The 24,228-nt window shown below is 39.6% G+C and overlaps 1 protein-coding gene across 1 annotated transcript; it reads right to left on the reverse strand.

The window, feature by feature from the left end:
* Positions 1–9,118: 9,118 nt before the first annotated feature.
* Positions 9,119–19,096, reverse strand: DHRS7C (dehydrogenase/reductase (SDR family) member 7C). Its single transcript, XM_009325709.1, has 7 exons — positions 18,954–19,096; positions 18,346–18,501; positions 14,221–14,333; positions 12,600–12,810; positions 11,931–12,023; positions 9,962–10,117; positions 9,119–9,450 (listed from the first exon to the last, which is right to left on the reverse strand). The coding sequence occupies exons 2-7, from the start codon at positions 18,497–18,499 to the stop codon at positions 9,242–9,244; spliced, it is 936 nt and encodes a 311-aa protein (XP_009323984.1). The 5' UTR covers positions 18,500–18,501; positions 18,954–19,096; the 3' UTR covers positions 9,119–9,241.
* Between the last annotated feature and the right edge of the window lie 5,132 nt (positions 19,097–24,228).

Below are 24,228 nucleotides of genomic sequence, written 5' to 3' on the forward strand. Positions count from 1 at the left end.
ATTTGAACTGTACCTAAAGGCATCCTGTAAATCATAATACTAGATTAGAATGAAACAGTATTAATTAATAAAAATGTATATTTGTGTAGCATTAGTTACTTTTCTTAATAAAGAAGTGATATTTCCATGGATGTTTCAAGGAAGTCTTAGTATTGGAAAAGTAGATTCAGGTGTCTTAGTTCAGAAAAAGACAGTGACACAGGTCCTCTGCTGCTCTGATTTTTAAGCAGTCTCTAATGTTAATATAAAGTATGTGAGTTTGTTAGAATTTCAGAGCATTATGGATTTCCTTCCTAATTCTTCATTGAAAAAACTGTAAAAAATCCCATCCCAAAACCAAAACACACAAAGAGCAGGGCAGCAAATAAGGCAGCCCACATGTGGTGCATGGCTTGAATAATTTGTTATTAAAGGTACAATCTCTCCAGGAAAATCTGTGTATTACAGTTTATGATTCAAGAGTTTCACCATATGCATAGTGGTATGATTTGCTGTGAAAGAAATGCTAATAGAGGGAAGAGGCTTTCAGTGTAAATACTACTCATTTAAAATGGCTAGGAAGGCAAATAGAAATCTGGAAGATACCTGGTTGTAGACAGCACACAACTCACCTATGAAATTCTCGAGGTATCATTCTCACAACAGTGTCAGAAAGAATCAAAATTTGATTTGTGATTATTATACATGAAGAATAATTTACAATCACATTAAAGATGAGAAAGTAGAAATTATTACGATCCTCATAGAACAGAAATACATAGCTGCTCCACTCTGAGGATCAACTTGGGGCTTCCCCATGGAACTGAGCCATGTGTGCCTACTGTGTTGGACACCAGATTTTCTTCATTGCTGCATGGATCCTGCTGCTAATGAGCCTGCTAGGAAATGCACTTGTGAATGCTGGGTGGCAGAGGCCTTACACAGTATACTGAGCAGCTCTGGGCTTTAGAAAAATCACTATACATTTTTTTCAGGCAAAACAATCCTAACATAAATATAGTCTGAACTTGTTATGCCAGCAGGATCCATAGCAGGTCAGTTTATGGCCAGTGATAAGGTGGAGCTGATAATAGAGTAGCACAATTAAAAACAATTAGCTCAGAAGGAAACCATGGGCCATTAGTGGCAAGAGAGGAAAATTGAGAGATAATAAGGTGATAACAAAGCAACACGTAAGCCAGTCTCCTCAGAAGGGAGGTGGTTGATGGTGGGAAGCCCACTAAGGGGTAGCAGGCACCTGTGCCCAGCCTCCATTTGCTATGTAACTGGCCCTTGGGAGTGCTGCGACCTCAGGACAGGCAGTTTGTGGGCAGGATGCTGGTAGGGGCCTCAGACACTGCTTGGATTGCTGCTGGCTGCTGGTGCTTGCAGTTTGTGCAACAGTTCTGGGCTCTGCTTCTGTTTTTTCTGGGAGCAAGTTCAAGGCTCCCCAGATCCAGGTTGCAGGTGGAAAAAGCTGACTCCTGATCAGGGAGTTTCAAGCACTCATGCAACTAGTGCTAGGGAGAGAGCTGTATGACTGCTGGACTGCAAGGCTAGGGCCCAGAGCATCACCCTTCAAAGCAGCAGAAACTCTGCTGAGGGCAGTGTATGAGTGCTCAGTATTGGTAGTGACATGTTGGTGGGCATTGCTCCCAGCACCAACTGGGGCAACTGTCCCAGGCACAGCAGAGGTCTTGGTCCACACTGGGCTCCCAAGAAAGGACGCAACTCTCTGGGTCTGGGGCTTCAGGGAGTGCCTGGGGCCACTTGCTGAAGCTGGAGCAGGTGAAGGCAACATCCTTACCTGTAGAAGGTGTGCTGTGACTGAGAAGCTCTACTCAAGTTAAGGAGCTGTGGGAGGAGGTGAGAAGGCTGCATGGCAAAAGGGATGATGAAAAAGAGGTTGACAAGATCTTCACAGAGACACTACAAAGATGAGAGCCTGAACCCCTATAATGCACAGAAGGAAGAGTAGCCAGAGACTGTGCTCACTGGAGATTCCCAGAACCAGGAATGTTGGATGTTGTGGCTTCTGGCAAGAGGAGGACGACTCTTTCTCCATTGGCAGATCTGCAACTGCAGAATAGTTTTGGTCTCTGGCAGCAGGCAAGAAGCTGCAAGCTCTGTCTGGGGAGCATTCAGAGCCAACTGAGCCTGAAACATGCAGCAGAACCAGGGGAGCATGGCAAGTGACAGTAGTGGGAGACTATGTCCTTCAAGAGTTGGAGGCCACTATCTGGTGACCTGACTTGCTGTCCAGGGATGTTTGCTCTTTGTTGGAGGCTTAGATCTGAGGTGTTTCAGGGATACTGCTGAAGCCTGTCCAGCCCTCAGACTATGATTCTATGCTGATTATCCATGCGGACACCAATGATACTATTAGGGAGAACTTGAGCATGTCAAGAGTGACTGTATGACTCTGGGGGGTGAAGGTGTAGGACATGAGGGCCCAGGTGGCGTTTTCATTGATCCTGCAAGGACAAGGCTTGGGAGTTGGGCATGGATCCTGTGGGTAAACACTTGATTGTGCACAGCCGGTCCTGGTGACAGGGGTTTGGCTTTGACAACCATAGGTTTCTCTCAGAGGATGAGGAACTGCTGGGGAGAAACAGGGTCCTCTTGGCAAAGGTGGACAAAAGCATCTTTGTGATCATGCTGGCCAACCTGTTGAGAAATACTTTAAACTAGGAATAACAGAGGAGAGAGATTTTGTCATGAGGTAGAAGTCAACAGTGATGGAAAGCAAAAGGTGCAAGGTGACAGGAAAAAATGAGACCTCAGGAATGATAAAACGTGGTAAAGAAAAACCCACCTCAAGTGTATGTACACAAATGCAAACATCCTAGGAAACAAGTGAGAGGAACTAGATCTCCACACGCAGCTGGCGAACTGCAATATCATTTGAATAAGAGATGTGGTTGCGCATTTGGGCTGCTGTGATTGCTGAAGATTAACTCTGTGGAGAAAGACTCAGGGATCTTGTTGAACTGAGACCACAGGAAGCTGAAAATGTGCCTGGCAGAAAGAAAGCAAACAGCATCTTGGGCTGTATTAACAGGGACACACCCAGTGATCCAGGGAAGTGATTATTCCTCACCACTTAGCATTCACTGGATGACACAGAGAATACTGTGTCCAGTTTTGGGCTCCACAACACAGGAAACACAGGAACAAAGTGGATTAAGTTCAGCAAACGGCCACCAAGATGGTGGGGGGCTGGAGCACATGTGATATGAGAAGAGGCTGAGGCTTTTTCTGCCTGCAGAGGAGACTTCAGAGGGACCTGAATCCCTCCAAAGTCTACAATGTTTAGCAGTCTTCCAGATTCTACAAGAATGTTATTTATTACATGGAGCCAGGCTTTTCACACTGGGGCATGGTAGGAGAATGAAAGACACTGGGCATAGGTTCAGATAAGAGAGGCTTGGACTGGATATAAGGAGAAACTTTCCCATTGTGAGGACCATCAAACAGTGAAACAGGCTGCTCAGAAGAGGCTGGGCAGTCTTCCTACTTGGAGGTTTTCAAGACCTAACTAGGTAAAGCCCTGAGCAACCTGGTCTTACCTCATAGCTGATAGGAGGGTGGACCAAAGACCTCCTGAGGTACCCTCCACCTGAGTTATCCTATGATCCTTCCCCTGCTGCCTCCCCAAAATTGAACCTAATATTTGGAAATATTTGGAACCTCTTTTTTTCTGTTCTCTTTAGTACTGATTGCTTCTTTCTGTATACTTCAAGTACCAAATGAACCTTTATTTTTGAGGTTCAAGTTTTGACCCTCTGCCCAATAGCAGAAATTCCTTTTCATCAGCCTATATTTTCCTACAATCAGCTGTTGGCTTCTGTCCTATAACAGCATCTGACTGCATACAATTTAAAATAAACATCATAATTTCTTCATGCTTTTCATGTCCTGTGGAGATAAGATAAGTTATATGGAGTCCAGTAGCTTTATAATTGATTAATTTATGGTCATTGTGCACCATCACTTCATTCACACAAACTTTAGAACGAACAATTGCCATAGTATTCTCCTTATCAATTTAGCATTTAATCTATTCCCAGCTTCTAAACACTCATTAATACCTTAAAATCAACCAACCTACCTACCAACCAACCAACCAACCAAATGTAAAGTGGCATGTCTGAATAGTGACTGGGGCAGACTGTGTCCTGCCGGCTGACACCTTATTGCATAGAGCACTGTGGGACTCACTAAAGGATGTCAGTCAAGTATTTATATCCAAAGTAATCTCCTGGTACCTTCAGCAGGGTTTGTTTGATTATATGCTTTACTCTGCCTAACTTGTCTGCAGTTTCATTCATTTTCAGCACTTTTAGCATCTGGTATTCATCCAGATTTTCCCATCCAGTGGGAAAACTGACAGAATCACATTCTCTGGCTGGGAGAGTATCAAAATTATCTTGGCTGGAGACCAGCTGCAAGACTCACCTATACCTATAAACTCACACAGAATTATAGAATAATTTAAGTTAGAAGGTACCGTTAGAGGTTTCTGGTCCAACCTCCCCTCTCAAAGCCAGATGAATTAGATGATGTTGCTCAGAGCCTTAAGCAGTTCAGTTTTGAATATATTCAAGAAGTGAGATTTCCTGATCTCATTGGCAACCTGTCCCAATGCTTGACTACTGTAATTGTGGAAAAAATATTTCCTAATGTCTAATCAGAATTCCATGTGTTCCAATTTGTGTCCATTACCTTTTTTTCTTCTACTGTGCACATGTGAGAAGAGACTGGCTCCATCTTCTCTACACCATCCCACTAGGAAGCTGTAGACAGCAATACAATTTCCTCTTTCATCTTTAGAAAAGCCTGTCTTTATTCATTACAGCACACCCAGTATTCTGAAACTGCCACCTTCAGTTCTGCAGATGAAAAAAGCAGTTGCTAGAAAGTTTGGTATCCACTGTAGTAGAACTAGTCTCAATCCCTTGACCAGAACACCAGAACTTGATTTCTTCCACTTGTTTCACATATTTCTTTGTGATAGGGACATTTCTAACACCTTCACTAATAGAGGAATTATTCCTGATTTCATCTGACTTTCTGCTTTTCTTCTTTTATAATAACTGTGGTCTCTTTACAATAGATTTTCACCCATCTCATGCTGTTCCTGGCTGTCACTGATGAATTTCCACCTCATCCAGGAACATACTTGGCTGGTACATACAAGATCTTTAAAAGATCTAATTTAAGTGCCTCAATTTTTTTCTTAGCCTGCAGTTTATAAACACAGACTGGTAGTCTCTACCATATGCTCTTTCCTGAGGATTGTTTCTCACAGTGGTTTGCACTCATATAAAATTCTGTATGCAGACAAGAGGTTTTAAATAATTGTACAGTAGGACCCCCATCCTGATCAATTCTTAAATCTCAGATGGTCTGGTTTTCTCACATGCTAACTATTCAAGAAGGTATATGTCTTCTGCTGGATGTCTGGTAAACAAATTCACGTGATGAAATGCAAGACTTCTTATCCCTATTTGTAACCCATAATTTCACATTCTGGACCTTATTTTAACTTCTGACTCCTAGTTTGTAGACATCGATAATTCAGGGGTAAGTCCTGGAACCACATTATTTGAAAGCAGGCAAAAAAAAGAAAAAAAAAAAGCTTTTCAAATACTGTGGCATTTTTATTCCAGTTCATTTGACCCAATCAATCTTGATGAATATGGCATCTCAGTAAACTTCAGATGCCTGTGGCACAGATACACAGATCTACAATTGTGCTGGTTACCTAGAGTCCAGTGAAAGTTAATGAGAGAAATAGGCACTTCTAGGATGCAATTCATGTTATCCTAAGCTGTATGTCAGACAAATCACAGGTTACATGCACCTGCTTCTTTCCACTGCTTAAAGGGGGATCTGGGAGGTTAGCTCTGGGTAGGCTATATCTAGGACAGATGTCTAAAATTAGGCAAGAGTTTCCTCACTTCTAAGACTTTTCAGTCTTAACATTCTTTTAAATTCTTCCTTACTTCAAGGGCCCTTGTGCCCAGCAATGTCAATTTTCTTGGTCAACACCAAGAAATAGTTGATTTCAGCACAAAAAATGTAAATTTAAAACAGTGCAACTGCAGCTCACATTAAAAGAAAATTACATGCCCTTTAGGCATGTGAGAAGCTTAAAAAAATTTAAAGGAGCTGTAGCTGAATATCTTTCTCCTATGACTTCTACAACTAAATCTGCAGGCCTAGTTTTGTCCTTATTTATAAAAGTTAGTATTATTAAGAAGTCTACATAGATTAGAATATGGCTGAGTGAGGCTCACAGAAAATATCTCTTAATGAACTCATAATATTTCTTTTTATTATCATAATATTTTTTAAATGCAACATATATCCACAGGTATTTAGACGGTGAAGCAGAGATGGACAAATGAAATAGAAAACTTCAGGTTAAATAACCGATTTCCCCGGAGGAAAATATATTATTTCAGAAAGACCAGTGGAGAAACCTTGTTCTCAATATGAGACAAAATCACAGAATTATAGAAAAGTGTGACCCATTTAAATGGTCACCTAATCCTTCTTTTCTTCTAGGCAGGATAAGCTAAAGCTACATTGCTTTTTTACAGATGTTTCATTAATCGCTTCTTTAAAGCTTCCAAAGACAGGCATTCTAAAATTTCTGTGGCAATTTATCCTTCATGCTTAACTATTCTTAGCAGAAAATTCTTTCCCTGTAAATCTCCTTTGCAGTAATTTTAGCACATTGTCCTACTACAGCAGAAATGGAGAACAGTGTAGTTCTGTCCTCTTGGCAGTACATTTTAGGTATTTGAAAATTGTTTAGATATACCTTTCTTCCACTTTCTAGATTAAAATACATTTGTTGTTTAAAAATTTCTTGATAGATCACAGGTGTTATTTACCTTTGTCACTCTTACTGCTTTTCACTGTGGTTTCTTGAACTGTTCCACATTTTTAAAGTGAAATATTCAAAACCAATGAAGAATTTCTGCTGATATCTAGAAAGTGCAAAATGGAGCAGAGGGATTATTCAGCTTATTTTAACATGCAATCCACTTGTTTTTACAACAAAGCAAGACAATGTTGATTCATGTTTAGCTGTGATGTCTTATGATTCCCTGATCCTTTTCTGATGAAATTACCCAGTTATTCCATATCTTGTTTTTGTGGAGCTGTGAAGGACTTGGCTATTGCTGAGGTACAGACACAAGTATAACTGAGACCACAGCAAAAGCCCATTTGTTTGAGGGAGTAGAATTCTGGTGAGGAGCAAGAAAATTTTGGACAAAGTGGATGTTTGACTTCACAGTTAAGGTATAGTCATTCAAACAACAATAAAAGGCCAGTGCTACAACAGAAAACAGATGGAGCTCCAGAAGGTACTGCAGGAACCGGCTACTTCTCACTAGTTGTGAACTACTTCCCTGAGTGAGGTAGATACATGCATGTTTCTTGAAGCCAGAGCAATTGAATTAGAGATACAAGAAAAGGTTAAGGTCCCTGAAAGATGGTAACCATATATGTCCTTGCACTGAGAATTCCTTTCATGTTTGGTGGTCCTTACTGATAGAAAGAGGTAAATAAGTGCAGCTGGTGTTAAAAATTATATGAGCAACAGGACTTGTTGTAGTAGCAAGTGCAGTTTGGTTGCATGCTCTCTGAGTAGGTATTCCCTTTGTGCATACTCTGCAAACAAAGCATTTTGACAGTGTCTGCAAAAAAGCATGTGGTCATGGTCTCTGTGAGTACTGATGACACAAGAAAGGCCCGGGGAGGGTTTGGGAGACAGAATTTAGGCTCTTAGATGTAAACCTGAAGATCAGGACACCCTTGCATTAGCTTTATTTATATTCTGGTTCAGCTCACAGGATGAGACAAAAAGGCGGTAAGTCCTCAGCATGAACTGGGAAAATGTGATGGGGAAGAGAAGCCTAGAATGACTAGGAGTGAGAGAACTTCAGGAATATATGGAATTTACACAATTGACATGTAATGGCCATGCTCGTGTTGGACATTATGATTAATTACCACACAGAGAGTAGACAAGGGAACTCAATGCTCAGTAGCAGTCAGAAAGATATCTCAAAACCAGGAATTTGCATAAGACATGCAAAAGAAGAAAAGAAGTGAAAACCCCAGGAAGCATCTGTATGCCTGTCTGTGAATCCAGATTGTTTATCTATCTTGAATGCTGCATGCATCTGTGGCCTGTCCATCTTAAAAAAAAAAAAAAAAAAAGATAAGGTAAACCAAGAAAAGATACAGAGAAGAACAAGAATAATAATCTGGACTTCTCACAAAGAGAGAGTGAATAGATAGCAGGGCTCTCCAACTTGGAAAACAGGTAACTGCATGGAAATTATGATGGGCATGGATGACTGGGAGTGAATGAATTGAGTGCCATCGCTTTTTGTCTCTCACAGCAAAAGAAGTAGGAGATATCAGAGAATATTATCTGACACCAGGTTTAAAGTAAACATAAGGAAGTCTTTTTTTATATAGGATTAGTTCCTTTCCTCAGGCATGGAATGTTTCAAATCGGAATTTGAAAAATTTGTGTGAAAAATTGATAGTTTAACAAGATGCAGAGACAGATTCTGTTTCAAACTTTGCAGCAGATTACCAGAACCTGGGAGAGTATAATACAGGGAGCCTCTCCATATTATTGTCCCATTCTTATAATCCATCTCTTAAGCATGTACTCCAGGGTCCTGTCATGGCTGAAATACTGAACTAGATAAGCCCTTATTTGGGCTCACCATTTGCATATCGTGCGAGTACTTCCAAAAAACACATCTGAGGAACACTCTGATCCAGGCTCTAACCCCATTTTCCACTGATTTTTACTCCTCTGTCTCCCACATCTCCCTTCTTCCCCATCCCTTTGTTCCTGTAAGTTCCCATTAGTCCTAGCACTGACAGACTATTCTGATGAGTTGCTGCAGGTCCCCAAACTTTGTTCTACCTATTTAGATTGGGATTCACTCTCTTACAACAGTGATAGAGTTCCTAGTAGAGTTTTTCCCATACTATTGTAATGCAAGCAATGACATCTTGTCATATTCACTAAATCCAGAAGAGTAGAAGTTCCACAGACGAATGTGTGTCAATGGTAGTGAATCACTAAGTGAGACATTGGCGGATTCATGTTTAATAAAGTCTCCTGCTTTATTCTACCCATAGTGAGAAGCAGAAATCATTGACATTTGAAAGATAAACTTTTTTTCAGGTCGGAAGCAGGGAAAAGAACCAAACAAAATCAATTTTCCTTTTCTGTCTTCAGCTTTTCCCTAATTCCTGAAGCAACAATGGCAAAAAAGAGCTCAGGGAAGAAGGTGCGAATGTAAACTGCTGCTCTGGGGATAGGATTGGCCATAAGTACCTCCTGCTTCTTACTGCTTACTGTGCGCAAGACTTCCTCTGCCACCTCCACTGGGTGCACACCATATGCCACCTTTCTGAAAAAGACTGTAAATCAAACAGAGAGGAGTGAGAGCTACAGACAGACAGACAGACAGACACACCTAAGGGAATGGTGATAAAAAGATACACAGCTAGTGCATGAGTCAAATTAGTTAAATTCCTACACACTTTCAATCCCTTACCCCTTCCCTTCCCCTCATCAGTATGTCCCTAAGATTTTTTCACAATTTTGATGTAAAATCCTCACAGTCCCTAAGAGAAGGAGCAACCTGAGTGCAGTGGAACTCTCCCTCGGGACCTTTCATGCTCTGCTCTACCTCCATTCCCCATGCCCTGGTGTATTTATTTTCTCACATAATGTTTCTTTCCATGTTCCTTCTCTTTTCACCAGGCTCATCTGATCTCTCCAATGTCTCTTTTCTTTTGCTCCCCTAACCTGTTCATCCTTTCTGTCATTTCCATTCTTTTCCCTATGCTCCTTTCTTCTTCCTGGGAAAAGTCTCCATACTGCTACATGGGCCTCATCTACTGTCTCTCTTGATGCATCAAACCTTACATTTCCAAATAGATGCCTCCCAGTTGCCAGGTGCTGGTTGGCGATGATATGAGCAGATGAAGGTTGGATTCACAGTGCTGACAGAAATATCAAATTCTTCCATTTCAGCTCTAAGACAATCAAAAAAGCCTACAGCAGCATGCTTAGAAGCAGCATCTAAAAGAAAGAAAAAAACCCACATATGCATGTTTGGATATATGAATGCATGGATATAGATGTATGATAGAGCTCCATAAAGCATGAATGTTTGGAAAATTGAGCATGGAATGATTAGTCAAAAGGTAAAGGAACAGTGAATTATTTCACCCAGTGAAATTATCATATGACACATTTAAACAAATAAAATTTTTTTGTACAAGACAATTATGCATGAGGTATGCAGTCAGTCTCCCTATACATGTCAAAGAGCATGTGTCTGGATTTCCTAATCAGAGATATTAAGTCCTGGTTAAGGAATAATACTTCTATTATCTCTACAGTTTAAAAATTACTTTGCTGGGTGGACAGCTGTCCATGAGATGAGTCTCCACACCATCTGTTGCTGCAGTTTGTGACACATCAATAAAATGCAGTGAAATACATGTCCATTTCTGGAATACAGGAGTACTAATGTTTTGTGAACTAATTAGGCCTTTGCCCTGCAGCAGCAATCCAAGATGCTTTTAATTCTAAAGTTAATTTTAAAGAAACTGAATGTTAAGAATTTTTTTAACTGCTCTTAATGCCTTTTTATTGAGCATGGTGTTAAAGAAGGATGATAGTATGTGAATCTTGACCAAAAAACAGAACTATGTGTTAAGTGCAGCAGAGCTGCAAAGCATTCATCCACCTTGCATTTGACTCGGATTGCACAGGTGAAAATCAACCTGTGCATAATATAATCTAAAAAATGGCAGGTGGGCTCCTGGAATGGAAAGAAGCTTCTCCATTAATTTGTTTTGAAATTCCTTCTTCTGGCAGCTTCATTTCATACAACATAGATATCGGTGGAGGCATTGTAAAAACTATCTCTGTTAGCTCTTCTGCTACTCATGATTTTATACACATACAGTATAACTTGACACAATCGGCTGTTTCCTAGATGGAAACATTCCAGATGTCCCATCAATGTGTTGTTTCTTTTCTGAGCCTTTTTTGTAGTTCTTATACTTCTTTTGAGATGGGGGACCAGAATTGCACACAATGATCAAGATGTGGGCTCTGCATAGATTTATACAATGGTATAAAGACAGGATTTAATTTTTTTTCTCTACTGCTTTCCTTACAGTTTTTGTCACTGTATTTTGCTTTCATGGAACTATAAGTCACAATCCTGAGGTCTCGCAGACCTTTTAATTCAGAGCCCATCATCTACTCTGACGTCCTGTCACAGTTAAAAATGTCTATTTACATTTATCCCATATTTTCTGTCCACTAACATTTTATTAATGCAAAGACCTTTCATCATAATTCAGGACAGTTTAGTTTCATTAGGGACTTTGGATGAAAGACCTTCTTGAAAATTTCCTGGAAAGCCAAGCAGAATACAATTACTACATCTCCTTTTAAACTCCTGCACATAAATCCATTAAGTGCATGAGTCTTCCTTACAAAGCAGTAGCTAGTATCTACCAGTATATTTTTACACTACTTCATTCTTCATTATGGTTTCTACTAATATGCCCAGTACAGATGTTAGACCTACAAATTTGCTGTTTCCTGAATGTCTCCTAAGTTCATAAAAAGAACCTGCTGTCACATTTAATATCCTCTTGTCCTCAAGTACCTTAGGCAGTAGTTAGACTTCAAAGATAGTATTTTAACTACTTCTTCTTGAGTTCCACTTCTCTGAAAAATTTTCAGCCAAATACTGTATTAATAGTTTACTGAATTAGGATGCAAATTAGCACTTTTAATAACCTATTATCAGTGCCATGGAATACTCACAATTTATGCATTAGAATGTACATTTTTGCTATGTATAACTTACAAGCTGCACGAAATGGGATTCCTATTTTTCCTTGGATACTATTAATTAGAACAATTTGACCAGTTCTTCTTGAGATCATGTTGGGAAGAATGGCTGAAAAAAAGAAATAGAAGAAAGAGCCACATAAGTAAAAGAGCTCAATGTATTTAGTGAACAGAGGTGACAGCTGAATGTAGATAGCATAACACAACTTTGATGAAGGTTGGCTCAATAATGCAATCAAAAGTATCACAAAATCCAGTAGCTGGAAACTGAGTGTCTGCTAGACTTCACTTGGATTCTACATGCAGATTTGGGTGCAGTATTATGATATTTAATTGTCAGCCTGTCTGTATGCTTGAAAAGGTTTTGAAAACAATTGTCTTTGAAACAAAGGCAGCAAGCATGTAAATAAAGGAGTCACCATATACAGAATACAATAAGCAGACATTTTGAAAAATGTCTGTCTTTCAAACACCTGCTTATATATTTCTTGACCAATCTATTTCCCAACCCAGGCACTCTGATTTTGATCTTCTTCACCTCAATTTCAGTCCATTGATTTGCACAGAATTGTTTTTGATTATAGTGAAGAAGACAAAAATAAGTGCAAATGAAACAATGTAATGCCAATGACTTGGATCTCAAGCTTTAAGTGGCAACAGCAAAACAGAAAAAAAATTAAAATACCTTTAGTTAATGTTATAGGTCCAAAATAGTTGGCATCCATTATCTTTTTATCAAGTTCCAATGAAATGCTCTGCACTGCTCCTTTCACCTTCATACTTGCATTGTTGATCAGTATATCCACACAGCCATAGCAATTCAGGATTTCCTTAGCTACATCTTGAATGCAGTTTATATCTGAGATATCCAGAAGTATGAGCTTTGGTGCATACGTCTAATAAAGAAAAGACTTATTTCAAGGATACCTGTTATATAAATATGTATTTCTATTTACTTGTCTTGTAAATTAATTTACCTTGATATCTGAAGAAAGTGCTTTTATCACTCTCACAAAAAATTTGATTTGTTCTTTTAACCCACTCTAGAAAGAAGGGGTTCAGCAATGGGTATTCATAGACTCTGAAATTCAGATGAAGCAGAACACCATGGGAAGGATAAGCTGGACTAGCTCTACCCTATTGAGTTTTGTTGCTCTTGTAATCAATGGAGACAGATAATAGACACAGGGGGTGACTCCTACCACTCCAAGTTATGGTCTCTGTAAGCAGTCTTCTGGAGAACTTTGCTGACCACAGAGTCTAGGATACAGTGCTTTGATAGATAATTTACATATACATGGGGGGGCAGTTGAAAGGTAGGAACTGTTTGTTCAGCTATAGGTTGTCCAAATAGAGTTTGCATTTGTATGATTTTTGCAAAGATGTAGATTTTATCAGCTATGGGACAGACGAATGAACTCTGAGTATCTTCTCTTACTGTATTACTACGATGATGTAATGCAGATCCCTTAGTCATACTTAACTTTTTTTCCTAGTTGAGTCTGCACAGACTAACATGAACACTACTTTTATGGTTATTTATGCAGATGAATGAAGCTCACTGCAAAAAAAGGGTCAAAAGTGAGAATTTGTTGGTCTGGTGAGCAATAGCTGTAGAATTTGTGTGATGACTTCAGGTATACCTGTGGCCTGAAATGAGTCGGCTGTTGGTCACAGAAGGAAAACTTTCCCATGAGCATCAAAGAAACACCTTTGAAAGAACTGGCAGCAGGGGCAGCCTTGCATGTCTACTTGTATGGTGATGCAGTCAGTAGTAATGAGAAAAGGGCACTCCTATTCATATGCTCCCATGTCCTTCTAGCTGGGACTTCTCCCAAAGCAGTGGAGAAATTAAAAATTAATTCAATCTTTAGACCCATCTCCCACTTCTTGAGCACTCTGTGTGAAAAATGGATGATAGTTCCTGTGATTAAATGAAGCACTTTGAATCCCTTCCATCCAAATTAACAGGCAAATTTCTCTGCCTAGCATTTCTAGTTGGGTGGCTTGTTCAAAATGCAGGACCACTCAGTTGCTTTACAGTAATTGCCTTGAATTAGCTCAAGAGAGCAGGATTTCTGACTTATACTTTTGGCATCATGCTCTGAAGACCTTCAGAGGTGTTTCTCTCTCTCTCTCTCTCTCTGGACTGTGTTGGGTGTGTTATCTGGTTGACCCAAATCACCATTAACAGTGAATCATGTTTCATGTACCTTGTTTTACTGGATTTAAAAGCGCTTTGTGTACCTGAACAAGGTGTTTACCTCAAGTTGTGAATTTTCAAAGCAGAGTGAGGAAATACTTACCATGCTGGGGTCTGCCACACTAATTAAAGCATCATACAAGGCTTCTAACTTCTCCCATGTCCTGCCACACAACACAAGCCTTGCTCCTCCTGTGTGAAACACCCGAGAACATTCTAGGAGAGAAATATGTTCAAAAGAAATAATTACAATAATAACAATTTGATTTTGTTTATTTTGCTTGAAATGGGATGCTGGTTTTGCTAATGATGTTGAATTTATGTTTTAAAATTCATTAGTTTTGAAAGAATAAATACATATGAGAAAAAAGAAAGCACTAAATGGCAATAATATAGATGTCAGTAATAAATTAAAATTTAATGTAATGGTATAATGCACCATTAATGGTATAGCACAATGGTACTATTTAGTCATGGGATTTAATAAAAATTGAATTAAGAAAAGAACATTATGCCTGTTAATGGATTATGGGTTTGAGTTAGCAAAATGTTCTGATTATCTTTCTTCCTTAACTCTCTCCACTTACAGACACGCTTGCTATAAAGAAAAATATATACAAAAATAAATGCTTAAGGTTGTTACAATACAAACAGCATCTTTTGTAAATCTTCATGTCTACTGCAGTATAAAGAAGAAACCAACCAACCCCAGTTAATAGTAAAATTGGCTCTGTATGCTACCTTCGTGAAACTCTTGGCAACATGAAACTCATCTGCAACTTTGAGAAAGAGCAATCCGGAGAAACTTACCATCCACTGGTCCACAGATGGAGCACCAATGAGAGCGGCATTTCTTCTACAGACCCTTCCCTCTATATGTAATCCATCCCAAGACCTTTATCTCCTGAGTATTAGACCTTCCCAGTAGTCAGCAGAGGCATCAGGGACCAGCTTGAGCTACTCTTGTTCAGCTACATTCCTGAAACCTTCCTGAGAAGGCCACTGAGAAGTTTCTGTATGCTGGGCTGGCACTGTTTTTTCTCCATATATTCAGGGGTATTCTGAGCTACGGGTTCACCCCAGGTTAAGCTAGGTCTCTGGGGAGGATTCTTCTCCCTTTCTTATGCAAGTGAACTATGATTGTGCTTTTCTGAAAGTGGGGACTCACATAACAAGAGGAACTGGCAGTCAGTGTTACCTATTATCCCACCTCAGCACACATCCCACAAGATTGCAGCCAACTCATTAGTTTAGTCTTCATGGGAATATGTGATTAGCTCAATCCAGATTATGAAATACCAGGCTGGAGCATCCTGACAGTGTGTGTCTGGTTTATTTTCTTCTCTAGGTGGTGTTGAGGGAGAATATATTCCTCACTGTCCTGTCAGTTTGACCAAAGGCATTTAAAAACATGGAACATAGATGTCTCATGGGCATCTTTTAGGAATTCATTGTCGGTTGTATCCCTCTGGCAGTTATAGGCTGCTACAGGGTACATGTTCTAGCTCAGCTGAACTGAAACTGTGGCTCAGTCCAGGAATCTGTCAAGGTTGTCCTCTTGACCAGGAAAAGTGCACAATTGCCTGCCTTTTCTTTCTTGAAATAGATAATGTCTTGCAGATAGGCCTGAGGATGCGACTGATGATGTGCCCACTGTGCCCCAAACCAGAGATCTGGTTCGGGTGCAGCCAGACAAGTAGTTGACAGTGGGTTATATGGCTGGTAGGACTGGAAGTCAAGAGTTATTTTTTCCTCTCGTGGTTTTTTTCCTGATTAGGTCTTCCAAAATGCTCTCAGCCTTGGAGCCCTCATATTTGATCCCTAATTCAAATCTGTATGACAGTCATATATTCAGCATGGGAAGAACAGGTCTTACGATGACTCTTATGCCTTTCCAGCCTGTTTGTTTTGTCTTAGTTCCTATGGCCTTTGTTGAATGGGCAACAGTACAACTCAAGTGCTATAGCTGTCTGTCCTCCAAAAAGCATTTTCTTCAGATTTCAATACCCACAGGAAAATCCAGTTATGTTAATAAGCCTATCTTAGATTTTGTAAATGCCATGTTAGAGTCTTAATATCTGCATGGAAGCACTTCTGGATCCACTTTTCTATTTTTGTAAACCTGTGCAGCTGGAGACTTTTATTTATGTAATCTTTTTCATTATTTACAACAGTAATTTTATGAATGTCTTTAATTTTCTGTTTTCTAGCATAGAAAGATTTTTTTGATTTAAAGCCCAAAAGATTATTTGCCAGGACTAGGACAACTACACCAGTATTTTTCCTATAAACATAACAGTCGGGGCAACCTTGTGAATAAAATGTGACTACCGTGTAAACAGCAATAAAAGGGAAAAAGGGAAACCAATGATGTTCTCCTCTAGAACTACCCTGGACTTTTCTGAGTTAGAGCACTGAGAAGAAACAGGAATCAGGTTAAATAACAACCATAAACCATTGCAAACATCCTCAATCATCATAGCTTTTGTTTATCTTTTTTAACTTTGATGAATGTCGTCTTTAGTCCGGAAATTCTGGCATGTCGGAAAAGGAATTTGGCTGTTGCCTAAGAGCTCAAATATGCAGCAGCTGGCCAGACAGCTGGTATTTTAAAGCTCTGGATGAATGTCCATCGCATATGCATGAGTGGACTGCACAGTAAATTCTGCATAATTTGGAGTCATTCAAGCCTGCAAATAACTTCTCGGTATCACCCTATGGGATACTGGCAGTAGATATGTTAAGGATAATAAAATAAAATTGCTTTGAGTTACCTCCTTTTCCATCTGGGTGAAAAAGAGTGTGTGTGTGTGGGGGGGGGGGGGTTGCCTTTGTAGCCTCAAGAGACAGGCAGCAGCTAGTCATGAAAATAAAAAAAAAAAGAAGAAAGGTTAATAAGGAAATTGAACTTAGGAAAATCTTCCCCAGGGTCATGGAGTGCTGGAGCAAAATACCTGGAGAAATGTTCAATAAATGTTCTTTATCCTTGGAGGTTTCCAAGATTTGGCTTGATGCCAAGCCCAACCAGATCTAGCACTGGTGATTTTCCTACTCCAAGCAGGACTTTTGTCTAGAAACCTCCAGGCATCATATGATTCTATGAGACACCCAATCTCAGCTGGAGAACTCTAAATCATGCCTCTCGAAACAAAAATACTGAAATATAACCAATCAGAGAAAATGCATGCTAATACTATCTTCATCTGAAACTGAAGTGTGTCAGGGAAAGGGAAAGACCAGGTGGGATGTGGAGGTCAGAATTATTTCATACCTTGTCCTAACAGGCTCTGATAAAAAGCACTCCTTGCCAGCATAGTGTGTATTTCTGTTGCAGGTCTCTGCTCTGTTCTGCTAAGGAATAATTCTGCAAGAGCATTCCTTTTCCCCATCTATTTTCTGCTTGGGAGTGCAAGGTGTCCAACATACAGCAAGGCTTCATTGAAAATGCCAAAATGTAGCCCCAAACTATGTTTGCCTCATCAGGCCCTTGCATCTACTGCCCCTCAAGTGATGCCTAGAGCAGGACCATACTTAAGCAATAATGACCAGTACTTTTAATCTGGCAGCACTGTGTAGTCAGGAAATATGAGCCGAGAAGAACTATATGCTAAGTGGCTGGCCACCCAGGCAATCAGCTTATATAAATAGATAAATTATCACATACCCTTTCCTTCCATCTACTGAACCCACCATTACACAGTCAGGCAGCCCAGCTGAGGGTAATGGAGGATGTCAAGGGAAGAGGAGTAACATGGGTGATAGAGAGGGCAGAGATATGAACAGGGACAGAGGGGTGAGCACTGTTGTTTACAGGGAGCGGGAAATGTTGAAGTCTTTAAGGGCTGAAAAGGAACATGGAAAGAGTAAGGTGACACCTGTTTATACTGATTTGCTGCTACCCTGCAGCGACAGCCTATGTAATAAGATCTCATAGTAGCAACATGCTAAAAATAGCACTCTTAATGTGCTTACAAAACCTCTCATTCTATTGAATTAAATAAATACAAAGCTCTGCAGTTCCTAGAAGTTTACCAACAGTTCCTGTGGCTGAGACTAAAAATGTACATTTAAAAATCATAGGATTTGTTTAAAATTATATTTCTTAACTTCTGCTTCATCCAGGCAGTTATGAATATATACAAGGTAATGTATGCACATTTTATCACCTAGAGGGTTGTTCTCTGGCTGTTTCTGTTCTCTGACACTGAGAAGAAATGAGACAACTCACCCTTGCCCAGTCCAGAGATGGCATCCGTGATCACCACCACCTTGTTTTGCACAGCTGACTTGGACAATAGCCACCTGACTGACTGGCAAATATAAATAATTCCACTGATCCCTAAGAGAAGCAATGGTAGAGCAAGTACAGCAAGAATACCCATCTCTGTGGGAAACAAAAGACCATATGAGAGTAACAGTAATCATAATATGCATTCATTATTTTTCAAATTATCTAAAAAAGCAATGTTTTCATACATAGAAAATCCAGTAATCAGCATGCCAAAGACTTGAAGCAGTAGGAAGCTTGTTTTCCAATCAATGGCTTAATATTATTATTTAATAAACAGGGTAATATTGTTTGTTTGTCTGTTTTCCTCATGATTGCATGGTCCAACCGAATCTGGATTCCTTTTATTCAAAATTACTCTATGTTGGCAAAAACATAATAGAGTTTTACTACAAATACTGCCTTGAGGCAAAACATAGGCTAAAATATAGCACTGAACTTCTAATTATGTTGTTATTCTAGGAAAACAGATAAAAAGCTTTTAATCCTAATTTCAGATAAAACACGTGTTTTCTGTTCTAAAAGATAGAGAAAATAAAATCACTTACTATGGCTATGAAGACTCCAGGTATAGATAAAGCATTCTTTTGTATTTTTGTAAATTTTTGTATTATGGGTTTAATTAGAGTCCTTTAGCAATTTCATAGAGTATTGCATCTGTTGAGGCTGCTTGCCCTGAATGAGAATGGCTATGTATAGCCATGTGACAGAGATACTTCAAAAGTAAATATAGCATCTACAGTGTGATCCGCATGCCTGACCTATCTAGTCCAACAGACTGGTCAGTCATGTAAAAGCTCTTAGTACAGTATCAAAGAAACATCTTTCTGTCCTGCCTTTGGTTGCAGTTGTTCATAGGACTTTCTCAATTTCTTGTCATTGCCCTTCAATTAACTTTATACATAAAAACATTTGTATAAACTCCATAATAACAATAGGTCTTCAAAAACAAGCAAAAGGTACCACAAAGAAGTCGTCATTTGAAACAGTCACTGTTCAGCAATATGACTGATATATGTACATGTCAGGAAAAGGTCCTTGAGCAAGCTGGCTTGGGAGCCAGCGCATCACACAGAGCTGCTGTGGGCAGCTGAGTGCTGGAACAGACCAGGTACCTCAGGCTGCTTTCCACTCTTGGTATCTGCAAGGCAGATGTGCTTCTTTCCCAGCAATTTCAGGACCATATCAATTTCAGGTAGGTGATCTAACTTTTACATTTCCTGCAGAGAGACATTATCTGTTAACCTGACAATCTCAGTTATGGGTTGCCCTTTGGGGTTCTAGGGAAAAGAATGGTTTACCATAAATCATTCCTGTTTTGCTGTTTCAAAAAATTATACCACAGTCTTAAAATTGTAAGTTTTGATAACCAGATTCAGTATTCCTGTTCGTGCTGTGTAACTGGTCATCTATATTCTACATTCTAATTTTCATCTCCAATAAGAGAATGACAAGTCTACAAATGATAAAGAGTCATTGATATTGGAGTGTTGTAACAAGGAACAAAGACTTCATGGTTAGGTCTGCAGGTACCAGGACACTGTTAGCTTTCAATGAGTGGGAAAGGACAGAAGGTTATTCAAGAGGGTGTAGGAGGGGACTTCTAAACATAGTTTGTAAACCTAACGTGCTTTAGAAGTTAATGACATTGGGAATCAAGATGCATATTCCTGCCTGTGAAAGTTGAAGTTGCCTGCCAGAGAACCCATGATTTAAGATTTCCAAACCACAGAATTGTATAATATGCCAATGTTTGTAACATTGTGTGCACTTCTAGCTAAAAAGACTCCATAGTGAATGACAGATATGAATAAATACCTGTTTTCCAATGCAAAATGGTCATGGTGTCCTGAAATTTACATCAGTTTCCACAGGAGAATGTAAAAACATTAAGTCAAATGATCTAAGAAGTCATGCCAAGCCACCTGCAGAAGCAGAGAGGAAATCTGATTTTCCATCACTTCTAAAGCCCCATCTATCTTTGCTTACTTTCAAGGCATCAGCTTTAAATAAACAGATATGCATTTCCCTATCAGTAAGTAAGCTGGTTTGTTCCTTTTATGGAACAGGATGTGTTGTTCATTTAATTTATTTAGGGTTCTGGAAACATTTTTCTGTGAAGGTGAAACATCAAAAGCACACATTAAAGAGACAAGATTTATAGGAGTTCCAAGTGATTTGTTTGCTTTGTTCCCAAATGAACCGGTGCAATGGTACGAGTAATGTAAGAGCAAGAACAGGAAAAAATCAATTGAAAGAAGTAGACAACCAACAACAGGTAGTATTGTAATGATAAAATGCTAACATGTCTATTAAGAATAATGAACAATTGTAAAGGAAGGCTGCCTGAGTCATCTGGAAAAATACAGACATACAGTGACCGCAATAACCGAAACACCCAAATCTTTCCAAACACACAAATCTCTGAGTCAGATGAAGTACCAGAGAAATGTATTCTGCACTGCCACCTACAGAGCACCATTGGAAACACCAGAGAAACAAGAATAATTATAAATTGTTTCAGGGGGTAGATCCCATAAAGCGGGTAAGTCATCTACAGGGAAACTTGAACAAAAGTGAGGCCCTCACTCTCCCTCAGTTACCTCTGCAAGTCTCTACATTCCCAACCCCTTTGTCCAGAGCTGAGCTCCAGGAATTGTCCCAGATGACACCAGAGCTGAACAGTGTGTGTCCAAACCTGAAACTTGACAGAGATCTAGGGCTTAATTCCCTCAAGAGCTCGACCTAGGAGGCTGTCTGAGAGCATGAACATGCACTTACATACATTTCACATTGTTCAGAAGTGCTGGACATAGCATTGGGTGGGTGGGTGTTCTTCGATGTTTTGTTTGTGGTATTGTTTGGTTTTGTTTGTTTCTTGGAGGAAACAAGAGTTTAACACACTATAGAGAAAGCAATGATTAGGTGCACTGGTGGTTAAAGCATTGATCCAGGAAGAAGAAACCAAGATTTCAAATCCACGTGTGCCCCAAAAAGATGATCCTAGCTTTATAGCTATCATTTCTGGGCGTTGTGAACTCCCTAAGCATGGGCATATTCTCGTCCACAGCATAGCTCTTCATTTTAACCAGTGGTTGCTTAAGATCTCAGAATACAATTCTTCCTTTGAGTAGATATGGAAAGGCATATGGATTTTCACATACTTTGAAAGGGTTTGTGTCTCTAGCACTCAAAGCCAGAGACATTTTTAATACTAGCAGTAGCCACATAAAGTGCTTCTTAGGCTCCTGATAAAGGAATAAGCTGTAGTGAGTCCTGTGTTCCCCATTTGTCTCAGTCACGTGACATTGTAGGGTATTTGCTGTGACTGCATTACTTTCACAGTTAGATGAATTTTACCTGTTTTTGTTCCTCAACTATTGTTTCTGTTCCCTTCCATTCTTATTTTATCGATTTTCCTTGTATTTTCTTTTGATAGCTTTGAGATCACCGAGCATACTGACAGTACAGTTTCTACTTAAAGATACTTTTGGCATTTGCTAGAATTCCTATGTTTATACGTATGTCATAACCATCTGTGAATGGTCCCCATTATTCATAGACCTGTTGTTGACTTGCATGACTAGCCCATCATATATTCGTAATACTAATATGAATATTTTCAAGCCTTGGAAAGCACAGAAATTCTTGCTTGAAAAAGCAGTCAGCACCATGTTTGGTCCTGGGAGCAGCAGATACATAGAGTATTTCCATTCTCAATATAAAAAAATGAATCTTAAGAATTTTGGACTAAAAAACTGCTCTTTGGAAAGTCCTGTGATCACAATGCAAGAACCAAGAATCCGTTGAATCGGAAACACAGTGTCAACAGAAGAACATCTAGTTCAAGCCAACACACTGCCTGCTCAAGGTCAAAACCACTCCTCAGTCCATGCAATTATTTATTTCATGTTCTCTTCCCACACATCCACAGCAGTGGTGTGCCACAGTATGTAGGTACGGTTCCTCCTACATACTCTGAAAGGTAATTATCCTGATAAAAAACTACAAGGGAAGCTGGTGTTCATCTCAGTAATAGGGACATATGAGCATAGAGTCAATCTGCCCTCCTTTCTCCTGAGGGAGACTCCATTGGGCTGACCAATGGATTTCCCTCCGGTTTCCTCGTGAGCTTGGATCTGCAGTCAGCTTCATTGCCATCTGTAGGCATCTGCACTCGTACTGTTGAAAGGTCTCATCTTTTCTCTTTACCTGATTTCATAAATTATTCCCCATTTCTTTCTACTTCTGAATCCACTTTTTTTGTAGCCATTCTATCTCCCTTTCTCTTCTCAAACTCCTTCCAAAGAAACAATCCACTCTGAATTACCTTTTGCTCTTTGGTCCCAGTTCTGCAACATCCATATGCAAATTATGTGGTTCTGATCTCGTTACCTAGGAAATTTCAGCCTGAGGAGGTGTTACTGATATGATTAGTGAGTGCCCTACCAAGACACTGCATCTCTAAATTACCCTCAATTATCCCATTTATCAGTTTCATATCAGTTATCGTATATGCTCCTTGAAAATAATCATTGTACTTTAGCCTTCATTCCTCTGCTTAGTTTCAGCTGAGCACAAGGAGTTTTGTATCCTATCTACAGTCTACACACTAGAGCAAGAGACTATGTTTTTCACACTCTGATGTGACCGGACAGCATCCTTGCCCTGGAATTTTCTCAGTCACTGTCATGGTTCCCTGCACAGGCTTTGGCTGGTTATAAAGCCTGGTGCTCCTGAAGGATTTTTTGCTCATAGACTCCCTCTTCTGGATTTAAGGAAAGAGACCAGTTCTCACTGTGCACAATTTGTCATAACCAGTCAGAGAGTATTTTTGGTCTACTGTTACCAGTAGGAGACTTGAAAAATTTTTCATGGCTTTCAAATTCTGGTCTTTCTCATAACCTACCAGCACCTATGGAAAACCTGTAGATTGGCAGTATAGGGTTTTTCCATGGTATAACCAAGTCTCCATTCCTTCAAGGACTTCAGCACTCTGCGATTCTCCCTTGGGTTTTTTTTTTCCCAAACTCTGTGAAAAAAGATCATCTTAACCTCCTTTTCCTTTCTCTTCCATGTCTTTTAAAAACCTTTTCTATCTTGGGTAGAAGATCAGGAGATGGTCTTTGCTACTGTGCTCTAGACCGGACATGTGTCACACAGTGCTTTCAATTCTATATCTAGGGACTGTTTAATTCATTTCCACACTATAAGTGTAGGAACCAGTATACATGAGGCTTATCTACTATACATGAGCTTGGAAGTTAGTGCTGGTCTTGTTTTTTAACCATCATACGGTTTATTGAAGGATGGGAAGAGGCAGACTGTTTACGCTCACAGATGGTGATGTCTCATGCTGTAAAAAATCACCTGTTGGTCTCGGCATCTGGAATATCCTCCCTGGAAAATCTTCTGGAAAGTAAGTTCCGTTTTCAGAACAAGCCACAGTTTGTAACTCTTGCAGGTGGGGACATTTAAGAAAAATGCAGAATACTGACATCAGCCAGAAGGCCTCTAATGGTGCTTTAGAGATTTCACTGCTCAAAAAGCTTTAAGAATTTTATTTATTTATTTCAACATGAGACATGAGAGTATTATCCAATGGAATAACTAATCAGGTACAAAACACAGCTCAGCGTAGGTTGTATTGCGAGTAGCTGATTAAATCAGAGGGAAGAAAAGTGTGGAGTTCAGGAAGAAAACACTCACTCAGACACATTCATGATCACATCCCTACCAGTCCCGGGTGATCAGCCTGTCAAACCAAAAGGTCCTTGGAGAACTGGTTTCTTGCTGCAAATTATATTCTGCAGTGCTGACTCT

This window comes from Pygoscelis adeliae, unplaced genomic scaffold (assembly GCF_000699105.1).
Source record: "Pygoscelis adeliae isolate BGI_AS28 unplaced genomic scaffold, ASM69910v1 Scaffold81, whole genome shotgun sequence".
Taxonomy (NCBI): domain Eukaryota; kingdom Metazoa; phylum Chordata; class Aves; order Sphenisciformes; family Spheniscidae; genus Pygoscelis; species Pygoscelis adeliae.

Bases quoted from the DNA above. Each gene is read 5' to 3' on its own strand.
- DHRS7C (XM_009325709.1), bottom strand. From the start codon at position 18,499: ATGGGTATTCTTGCTGTACTTGCTCTACCATTGCTTCTCTTAGGGATC. The intron at 14,334-18,345 runs GTGAGTTGTCTC...TTTCTCTCCTAG, and splicing joins CATCTCTGGACTGGGCAAGG to AATGTTCTCGGGTGTTTCAC. The intron at 12,024-12,599 runs GTATTTTAATTT...TCTTTTTTTCAG, and splicing joins ACCTATAACATTAACTAAAG to CCATTCTTCCCAACATGATC.